The sequence below is a fragment of the Lolium perenne genome, chromosome 2 (genome assembly GCF_019359855.2).
Source record: "Lolium perenne isolate Kyuss_39 chromosome 2, Kyuss_2.0, whole genome shotgun sequence".
Taxonomy (NCBI): domain Eukaryota; kingdom Viridiplantae; phylum Streptophyta; class Magnoliopsida; order Poales; family Poaceae; genus Lolium; species Lolium perenne.
Window position 1 is genome coordinate 23,382,186 of NC_067245.2, and position 10,443 is coordinate 23,392,628.

Sequence of the window (10,443 nt, forward strand, 5' to 3'; positions counted from 1 at the left end):
TGCACACCGGATCATTTGCTATGGCGATTCAGACCTTGTGGTACAGCAGTGCTCAGGAGATTGGGATGCAAAAGACGCCAACATGGCCTCGTACCGGTTTCACGTGCAAAAGATTGCCGGATTCTTCGAAGGATGTGAGTTTCACCATGTGCCGCGAGCAGAAAATGAAGCCGCGGATGCTTTGTCCAAGTTGGGCTCATCTAGGCAAGAAATTCCTCCCGGAATAGCTTTGGCTCACCTAAGAGTGCCATCGATCAAGCCGAGCCCGGAATCAGAATCAATTTTTGTACCAGAGTCACACGTAGTACCCATGGATATCGATGAAGGGAACCCGGGGACTGCTCCGGCAAGCTCGGGGACTGCTCCGGTAGGCTCGGGGACTGCTGTACCCATACCGGAAGAAACGATGCTGGTAGATAGCATGGAGATAGATGCACCGGTGTTTTTGGTTCGAGAAATACCATCATGGGTTAAACCTATTAAGGAATTCCTGATCGGCGGCACCTTGCCGGCTGACGAAAATGAATCAAGGAAGATACAAAGAAGGTCCAAAGCTTACACATTCATCAATGGTGAGGTGTACAAGAGAAGCGTTACGGTGTCCTTCAAAGATGTGTGGAACCGGAGGAAGGAAAAGAAATGCTTGAGGAAATTCACCAAGGAGAATGTGGGCATCATGCTTCATCAAGGGCTTTGGTAGCAAAAGTATTCCGGCATGGGTTCTATTGGCCCACTGCTTTGGAGGACGCTGAGGATTTGGTAAGAAAATGCAACGGCTGCCAGAGGTACGCCAAGCAAAACCATACCCAGCATCCGGTTTAAAGACAATACCGCTAACATGGCCATTCGCTGTTTGGTGCCTTGACATGGTTGGACCATTCAAAACTGCAAGAAGCAAAGATGACTCACATCTTGGTCATGGTGGATAAGTTCACCAAGTGGCTGGAAGTAAAACCTATCGCAAAGTGTGATGGGCATACAGCTGTGAAATTCTTGAAAGATGTCATTTTGCGGTATGGATACCCGCACAGCATCATCAACGATAACGGAACCAACTTTGCTCAAGGTGAGTTCAAAAGGTTACGTGAAGAAAAGAACATCCGGTTGGATTTGTGCTCGATGGCACATCCACGGGGCAATGGCCAAGTAGAAAGAATGAATGCCTTGGTGCTTTCCGGTATCAAGCCTAGACTCATTGATGCGGTGGAAAAGTCACCGGGATGTTGGCTCGATGAGCTACCATCAGTACTGTGGAGTATAAGAACAACTCCAAACCGGTCTACCGGATACACTCCCTTCTTCATGGTTTATGGAGCGAAGCGGTGATACCAACCGATATCATCCATGATTCACCAAGGGTACAGCTCTATACTGAGCAAGAGGTCAAAGAGGCCAGAGAAAACGATGTGGACTTGCTAGAAGAAGCAAGAGAGCTGGCTTTGGCAAGAACAGCCATTTACCAAAGAAACCTAAGACGCTATCATAACCGGAAGGTTAACCCAAGAGTTTTCCGGGAAGGAGATCTTGTACTTCGCCCGGTGCAGCGATTTGAAGGCCGGCATAAGCTTTTGCCACCGTGGGAAGGTCCCTTCATTGTAAGCAAGGTGCTTCACAATGATGCATACTACTTGATAGATGCACAGGAATGGAAGAAAGGAAAGGCGGACAGGTCCGGCGAGGAGAGCAAGCGTCCATGGAACGTAGCTCGTTGCGTCCTTTCTACTCTTGAAGTGGTGGTGTAAGAAGTTCCTTTTTGTACCTTATATGCTATGAATAAAAGATGCCGGAACCTTGAGTGAATCTCGGGGACTACCCCAACTTAAGTTGCATGTAACTTGTCTATTTTTTCAGTTTACCGGTTGCTTATTGAATGTTTTTTCTTTCCGGTTTAGTAGTGTGCTAAATCCTACCGGAGTCTTCGACTCTGCTGCTGTCCGCAAACCGGCTTCATGGCAAGCAAGATAAACCGGTAGGGGATAAGCACATGAACTGCGAAAAGGGAGAGCAGGAAAGAACAATCTGAAAAATTTAATTAACCCCGGTTAAACCGGTTTTTTGCAAAATTTCAAAGTTATTTCTAAGTTCAAGAAGATGCTTGTTTGGTGAAAGAACCTTGTGCTCATACGCCAAAGAACGCCCAGAGAAGGCAGGCAGAGCCAAGGCAAAAGAACCAAGTATGCATCAAATTGGATGCGGAAGCAATTGAGAAATCTTTGCAGTGCAGGATAAAAGCGGAACCAAAAGCAAAATATGCTAAGGCAAACTCATAAGTACTTAGCTACCGGTATAACTTACCGGCAGGAAATGTTGTAGCACAACCACAGGCAAACTTAAGTTTTACATCATAAGCCCCGGCATTCCGGGGCAGAATTTAACAGATATTGTCTTAAAGCAACAGGACCAACAGATATAATGAGCAAACACTTCAAAGGAAATCATCATGCAGCAGGGGCTTCCGGAGGAGCATCGCCGGCACCAGCATCGCCCAGGACCTCTTCTTCGGCTTCACCCTCCTCCTCGTCGAGATAATCCGTGACGCCAGGAGGGGGAGGGATGAAGGTGCGCATGTCGGCATACTCCGCGATGCGGTACGCGCGATCCTGCCGCTTGGCGGAGAGGATCGGGTCCAGATCCGTTTCTGCGCCTTCGCGCACGCCGGTAAGGGCGTCCAGATTGAGCTCCGGGTACCAGGAGCAGGCGACGCGGAGGGCGGAGTCCGCTCCGGCGCGGGCAGCAGAGCACTGCCACTCGCGGATCCTCCTGCCGGCACCTTTCAGACGGTCGTTGATGAGGGAGAAGGTGTCCGGCACCTCCTCGCCAGGCCATAAAGTCCTGTATAGCTGGGTAGCTACATCAGGGATGTCCGAAAGATTGCGGTCTATGCAGCGCATATGGGACACCCGCGCGTTAAGCGCGACCAGATGGTCCTTGGGCGTCCATGGCACGGTAAGATCCGCTTGGCCTTTGTCCTTGCGCTGCGCGTCGACCTTCTTGACGGCATACCTCTGCGAGTCCGGAAAGAGGCCTGTGCAAAGAAAGAAAAAGCTTAAGGAAAAGAGTCCGGAAGAAAAAGAGACCGGAAGAAAAAGAGACCGGAAGAAAAAGAGACCGGAGAGAAAAGAATCCGGAAGAAGAGAGACCGGACGGAAAGATAGCGGAAACAAAAATGGGGTCGAAGGAAAAAAGGCTCGTATGCAGTAGTCAAAGTGTAAAAGAAAACAACTTACGGAGGGCAAGTGTGTCGGTCTGCAGGATCAGCTGATCGCACTCCTTGTGCCCCTCCTCCAGCCGCGCGGCCTTCTCCTCGGCACCCTTCCGGGCCTTGGCCATCTCCTCCAGCTCTGCCCGCAACACCACAGTGGCATTGCAGGCATTCTCCAGAGCCTCGTCCAACTTGGCCGCTGCGGTCACTTCAGCGGCCTTGAGGGCCTTGGCGTGGTCAAGCCCAGCCTGAATCAATCGAGACTTGAGCTCTGGTAGCTGGTCTTGAGGGCGTTTAGCTCCTCCTGGTGCTGCCGGCTGAGCTCATCCTTCTCCCCTGTAACCGGAAAAATGAGTGTTAGCAAGGTTACACTAGTAAAACTGAAAAGAAACCAAGTTCAAAGGAGAAAGGAAAAAATAGTACGTTGGGCCGTGGCGAGCTGCTCCTTGAGAGCATCGATGGAAGCTTCCGGGATCACTGTTGAACAGAAATTGTAAGTGTCACAAGGAAAAAAGGTTTCCGGTAGCAAAGATGCCGGTGGAATAAAAAACTCACCTTGGCACTTGTCGTGTGCCTCAGCGAGCTCCCGGTGCTCCCATAAAAGCTCCTCGAAGAGGGTCTTCCGGGTGTCAGCGGTGACCTGTTCAAGAAAAAGAAAAAATGAGTTAAGTTTTGCGCTAAGAACAAAGTTCTTAACCCGAAACTCGGGGACTGGCAGTGCCGGTTTTGCGCATTTTTAAGATAAAGTTTTGCGCTAAGAACAAAGTTCTTAACCCGAAACTCGGGGACTGGCAGTGCCGGTTTTGCGCGTTTTTAAGATAAGTTTTGCGCTAAGAACAAAGTTCTTAACCCGAAACTCGGGATCGGCAAGTGCCGGTTTTGCGCGTTTTTAAGATAAGTTTTGCGCTAAGAACAAAGTTCTTAACCCGAAACTCGGGGACTGGCAGTGCCGGTTTTGCGCGTTTCTAAGGTAAATTATGTGTTAAGGAGAAGATGTTTAACCCGAAACTCGGGGACTGGCAGTGCCGGTTTCACGCTAAAAACTTAAGTTAAGTTTTGCGCTAACAGCTGCGCTCTCACCACAAAACTCGGGGACTGGGAAGATAGACAAGAGAGAAACCGGCATGAAACTAAGGAAAAGATAAAGCAGAACCGGAAACAAAGAAACCGGCAAAGGTTGAAAGTTAATAGAACATACCGTCAGATTGTTCGTGGAATCGTACCACGCGCTGTCAAGCTCTTTTACGGCTGCCCGGAGCCGCATGAAGTGCTCCTCAGAAGACCGATCCCCGACAGGATCAGGTGCCGGCAGCCGGTCCTTGCCCATTCCGCGGGTCGCCGGAGTGACGTCCGCGGCGTTCCACTTTTGAGCATAGGGCAGGAGGTGCCCCAGGTCCCGGCCTTGGCGCTGGAACTCCGTGATGCGGCCGAGGAGGCCGGTGGCCTTCATGCTGGCACCTTTGGCGGCCTTGGAGACGTGCAGCACCAAGGGCTGCTGGCCGCCCGAAGGGGCGCTGGAGGCCGTCGCCTTCCCCTTGATGAGCTTGGAAGGCTTGGGCGGCGGTGCAGTAGAGGGGGCCCCGGAGGTCTTGGCCGGCGGCGCGCCAGGAGCGGCTTTGGAAGGCTGGGCGCGAGGAGCCTCAGGCGGAGGCATGAGGATGGTGCGTGGAGAAGGGGGAGCGCTAGGAGCGTCACCCGTCTTGGAGCCTTCCGGCGCGGAAGATTCCGGCGCGGAAGTTGTCTTTTCGAGGACGGGAGGAGCAAAAGGCTCCGCCCGCCCGGCAGCTTCTTCTTCTCCGGCGCCGGTGTTGCTGGCGCCGGTGTCTTGGTGTTCCGGGAGGAAGGAAAGATCCTCCTCCGTGCGGTGATCTGACAGTGAAGGGGCCGCACGCCCCGAATTTGTTGTGCCCCCCGAAAGGGAGGCAGAGGTGTTGCCGGCACCAGATGGTGCCGGGCTTGAACGAGGAGGAGGGGTTGAGGTCCTTGCGGATCCCTCAGAGCCCGATGGCCTTGGGCCAAGCTTGAGAGCGGGGCTGAGAAAAAGAAAAAAGACAAGTGGTTGAGAAGAAGCAACCGGAAAAAGAACTTAGCAAAAAAGGAGGCAAGCCGGAAAATGAAATTACCCGGAAGCGGTTGGCATCGCTTTGCGCCCGTAGCGGCGCACGCCCACTTCTTTCTCCCCCACGGGCTCCGTCCGGAAGCGCTTGGAGGGAGGAGCATGGCTGGAGCCGGCAGTAGATGCCGGCTGCTTGTTCTTTCGGCCCTGGGCCATGAGTTTGTCCACAAACTCAGTGCCGGCCTCGGCGCGCAGGGTGGCACGCGCTCGTGGATCTGTGAGTTGGATATGGCTAAGAAGCAATTCGCAAGAAAGCGATAATGGCAAAGTATAAGAAGCCGGAAAAGAAAATACCTCGAGCACAACCAGCTCCTCCGGATTTCCGGTGGGCTCCGGCGGGTCCCGGCCAAGGCGCGCAGCCGGAGTCTTCCCCATCTTCAGATCCTTCCAAAAGATGTAGGGATCCGGGTCGAAGGAGTCAAAGGCACGCTTAGGAGAGGTCCTCGCGGCTCTGCTGGATAGAGGGGACGCGGACCCCGGCCCGACACAAGGTAAAAAGATGGTTAGCAAAAGCGTAAAACTTACCGGCAAAGACAACCCCAAATTGCGCAATCTCTTACTTCTTGGGTCGGACGGTTAGAGAAACTGAGGGGAAGGAGGCCCCATTCCCACGCGAAAGGCATAGCAGTTTGACAAATCTGCTTGGCCTTGAGAACAACGTCTTTCTTGCTGAGAGCGCGGCCTGTGATCTTGGTAGGATCGCCTGGGCCATACATCTCGCTCATCCTATGTGCGCGGCGCTTCAGAGGAAGCACCCGGCGCGATATGAAAGTCCGGATGATATCGTCGTAAGCAGATGTTGGTCTCCTTCTTCAGAGAGGCCAAGAAACGCACTACCCGGTTGGTTTCGGCGTGTTCCGTCCTTGGGTTGTAGCTCCAGTTGGTTCTACTGGGGGGCCCCGCTTGATATGGAGGAAGATTGATGCGATCAGCGCGGCCGGTGTTCTTCACGTAAAAGAAAGTTCCTTGCCAGGTGCGGCAAGACTCGAGGCCGGAAAGCTTAAGAAAAGTGCTCCCTTGGCGGGAGCCGACGATGCAGGAGCCGCACTGCACGGGCGGCTTGGGCTTGGGGATCTCCTTGCCCTGGACGGAGTTGATCCGCAGGTTGAAGAAACGGGCAAACGTCTCACGAGTGGGACGAATGCCGATGTAAGCCTCCATGAAGGTGGCATAACAAGAAAGATAGAAAAGGGCGTTGCCAGGAAGGTGGTGAGGTTGGAGATCGTAGAAATCCAGGAAATCCCGGAAAAAAGTAGAGGCAGGAAGGCCGAAGCCGCGCTCAAAGTGAGCGAGAAAAACAACATGCTCGTCGTCTTCCGGATCCGGTTCGATCTCGTTATCCGGAATCCGGCAGGCAACTCCTTCCGGAATCCTCCGAGACCGGTACAGCCAATCGATCTCAAACTCAGGAACGTAGGAGCCCATCCAGGCTCCGCGGGTGGTTGGGGAAGGCTCCTCGCCGGAAGATTGGCTGGAGCTGCTAGAGGCTTGACCAGAGCCACTGGCCTCTTGGCTACCGGAAGCTTGGCTAAAGCTACCGGATTCTAGGTGGCCGCCGGACTCTTGGGGGTCACCGGATTCCTGCTGGTTGCCGGAATCGGTTTCCATTGGATCTGAGGCCGTAGATTCACCGGGAGAAGGTCTACGGCGCTTGAGAGAAAGAGAAGAAGAGGATGCGAGAGGAAGATCCTCGTCGGACATCGCAAGGATGGGCGGAGAAACAGGAATCCCAAACTTCAACCCCGTGTGAAGATCTACGAGTAAGAAGAAAACCAAAGAAAAGGAGCAAATAAGAACACCAAAGGCTCAAGATCTGGAAAGCAAGCGAACGGCGAGTAAAGCGAAATTGATACCAACCTTGAGCGGCGCGGACGCCGAGGGGAGTGTTTGTTGGCGGTGGAGCGGCTCTGCGGTCGCCGGCGAGCTCCGTCGATGGCGAAGCGGAAAAGCTCGCGAAGAAGCACAAATGCGGCGGACGCGAGGAAGGTGCTGCCAAAGAACTCCGCACGGCGAAGTTCGGCGGAGGGGCGGCGTAAGTTCGCCGGGCGCCGGAGCTTGAACGGGTGACGGCGGACGGAGAGCGGCGGAGGCGCAGAGGCGTGGAGCTCTGTGCGCGAAGGAGGAGAATGCGAAGAAGATGAAGGGGAACGGGCAGTTGTGCTTATATAAGAGAGAGAAAGTGGGCAGCGCACCGCTGGGCCGCGGCGGTTCGCCTCGCGGCCCGCGACGGTTCGCACCTTGGGCCGCCACGTGGCGAACGGATACACGCGCGAAAACGGAGGCCACACGGAGGCGCACGCGGGATCCCGAAGAGGTAGTGGGATCCGCTGCGGTGCATTAAATGCGTGCGCGGGAGTCGAAACGATGTGACGGCGGACAACGGCGCGTCGATTACGGTGCGCATGTCATCGACGAGGCGCGGGGCCCGATATATTCTCGACTTCGCCGAGGAAGGAGCAAAGACACGTGGTGCCGGAAAAAGAGATGCCGAACGAGCCTTGCAAAGAGAAGAAAAGGAACAAGGGTGATGGTGCCGGACCTAAGCTCATGAGATGAGTGACTCATCCGGTAGCTTAGAAAGTTGAAAACCTGGCTTGGTCTGTAGGATAGATTCGTCCTGGCTATAGCAGCTTCGGGGACTAATGTTGGGGGGATAACCCCCGGTATGCCAAAGGCATGCCAAACCGGATGGTTTGAGCCATCGAGATACCGGTTTAATGTTCTTGCCGGAAGCCTAGTAGGAATCCGGGAGAGCAAGGCTAAGCCGGTATCCCCAAAGGGGTAAGGGACCCGGTATAAAAGATACCGGAAAGGAGAGCCTGTCGGCAGGACTGGTCAAAGATTCTCTTGAGCAAGAAGACAAGGATGAGCTAAGCCAAGTAACTTTATTCGAGCCTGGCGCCAAAGAGAGAGGTGACGGAGAAAGAAGCCGGGGACGTCAGGCTTCTATGATAAAAGAAGGCCCCGGTGTCATCTATGATTAAAGTAGCTTTGTACAAGAGAGCTTAAAGTAGCTTTGTACAGTAACTCTGTAAAGTAGTTTGTCCAGTCAAAGATGCCATTAGGGTTTCTTGCAGTGTAAGCCACCCTCTCCCCTATATAAGGAGAGGGGGCAGCCCATCTTCACGGGCAAGTATGTACGCGTGTATGTAGGAAGGCAGAGCCTGTAACTTGTGTGAATCTATGAACATGGTGATCTAGAGGGAGTTCTTCCTTGTGTCTTTCTTCTTCAACCTCTGGCCTTGGCCAAGTTCTTGAGGAAACCATCCGGAATCTCTTCCCACCTGATCGCAAACCCTCCCCCGAATCCTCTTGCGTCCATTTGGCCCCAATCTAAGCCATCCTATGGCATCTGCTCGTTCACCACGACGACAGTGGTGGTGGTGGTGGTCAATTTGGTGTTGTTTTGCAAGTTTTCAAAAAGTGGATCATCTTCTCTTTGTTTCAAGGTCCCCTCTTGTCAACACTATACTGGTCAACCTGGTCAACATTAGGTATGGTGGTCAACATGAAAGTTGTTCACCTTGACATAGTCTTGGATGACATGGAGAGAGTTGGCCAAGTTTGGTTGCAGAAACAAAAGATAGGGGGGTGCAAAGTGGGGAAGAAATTATAAATGTGACATATGACCATATTGCATGTAACTTGGGATTTGAATTGTATTTTCATTTGATTTGAGTTTCTTTGAGTTCAAAGTTGTTTAAAAGTGTTTAGTAACCATTTACAACTAATGGTGCAAGCCAAATGGGTCTAGGTTAAAGATTTGCAAAATTGGCCATAGCCACATATGTGTATTTGGAAAATCTTCTTATTTCCAATTTGATTTGGTTTTTCTTGATCTCATTGATGTAGTTGAGGTTTAATATGATATAAGAAAACAATCCAAGCAATGGAAACAAGTTTGGTGGTCTTTTACTCAAATTTGTATTTTTGGCCATATGCACATATGTGCATTTCATACTTTTATTCCTTTTCTTTATTTAGGATCAAAGGTCATGGTTTAGGGTTTATTTGATGTTATATTGGGTGTGGTAAAGTTTTCAAACCCCTTGGGCAAGGTAGAGGTGTTTAGGTCAAGTTTGGTAAAGTGGCTAAGTGTCACATATGCCTCTATGCATATGTGGCATTTGATTTTTGATTTGAGTGTTCTTGGCCCATTTGATGTTGTTGAGTGTTGAAATGGTATATGGAAGTGATCCAACCATTCACAACAAGTCCTAGGGTCAATCCTCTCGAATTTACAAATTTGCTATTTTACTCTCATATGCCTCTATGGCACTTTTAGTTTCTTTTTATTTTCTTTGGAAACCACTTGGATTTGGTTTGATAAGTACTAGGTAAAGTGTATGAAGGTTTTCCAAACCTCTATGCAAAGTAGAAAGGCTTAGGGTAAAGTTTTATAAATATAGCCATAGGCACATATGCCTCTTTCTTATTTAATTTCCTTTTATTTTAAATTAACTAGGGTGGTGAGAAAAGGGGAGAGGTTTAGGGTTTAGTGGGGTTCACAATGGTTCACCCCCATTTAGCATAAATAATAAAGGTAGGGTTCAAGATTTACCTATTAGGGCTATATGCCCCCATATGTCTTTTGTTTTATTTTGGGTTTCTCAAAATAGACCCAAAATGATTTCTGGAGAAGATTAGGGTTTAAGGTTTTTCTTATTTGATTTCTTTCTCTTTTATTTTATTGGGTTGGTGACCTTTACTTGATCACTTTAGGGTTTTAGGGTTTAGCACATAAGCATAATAGCACTCATCATGGCAAAACACAAGATTTAAACAAGATCTTTATGTATCAATCTTATTTTAATAAAAGTTTTTGTTGGTTCCAAAATTTGGAACTAGGGAAATTCATTTTGTTTGTTTTGAAATTTTTGGGTTGTTACAAACCCTTCCCCCTTAAACAAATCTCGTCCCGAGATTTTAAGAGAAGTTAGGTTCCTAAGAAAGATTGAGCAGTGAGATTAACAGGGGAACATACTTGGCATGGCCTGGGGTGCTTCCTGTGCTTCGGTGGTATTCAAACGGTAGTAACGACCGTTGCGGTTGTTTGGGTAGTTTGGGGCCAACTTTCTTCCAGTTGTGACACAGCGCTGCTGCTGGGCAGGTGCAGCGGTATTGG

At 50.8% G+C, this 10,443-nt stretch overlaps 1 protein-coding gene across 1 annotated transcript; it reads right to left on the bottom strand.

Annotated features, from left to right (window-relative positions):
- Positions 1 to 1,718: 1,718 nt before the first annotated feature.
- LOC127328283 (uncharacterized) lies at positions 1,719 to 3,816 on the bottom strand. Its single transcript, XM_051354893.2, has 4 exons — positions 3,758 to 3,816; positions 3,626 to 3,679; positions 3,228 to 3,538; positions 1,719 to 3,025 (listed from the first exon to the last, which is right to left on the bottom strand). Exons 3-4 carry the CDS (start codon positions 3,328 to 3,330, stop codon positions 2,439 to 2,441), a joined length of 690 nt encoding a protein of 229 aa, XP_051210853.2. The 5' UTR covers positions 3,331 to 3,538; positions 3,626 to 3,679; positions 3,758 to 3,816; the 3' UTR covers positions 1,719 to 2,438.
- Between the last annotated feature and the right edge of the window lie 6,627 nt (positions 3,817 to 10,443).

Bases quoted from the DNA above. Each gene is read 5' to 3' on its own strand.
- LOC127328283 (XM_051354893.2), bottom strand. From the start codon at position 3,330: ATGGCCAAGGCCCGGAAGGGTGCCGAGGAGAAGGCCGCGCGGCTGGAG. The intron at 3,026-3,227 runs GTAAGTTGTTTT...TTCTTTGCACAG, and splicing joins GACCGACACACTTGCCCTCC to GCCTCTTTCCGGACTCGCAG.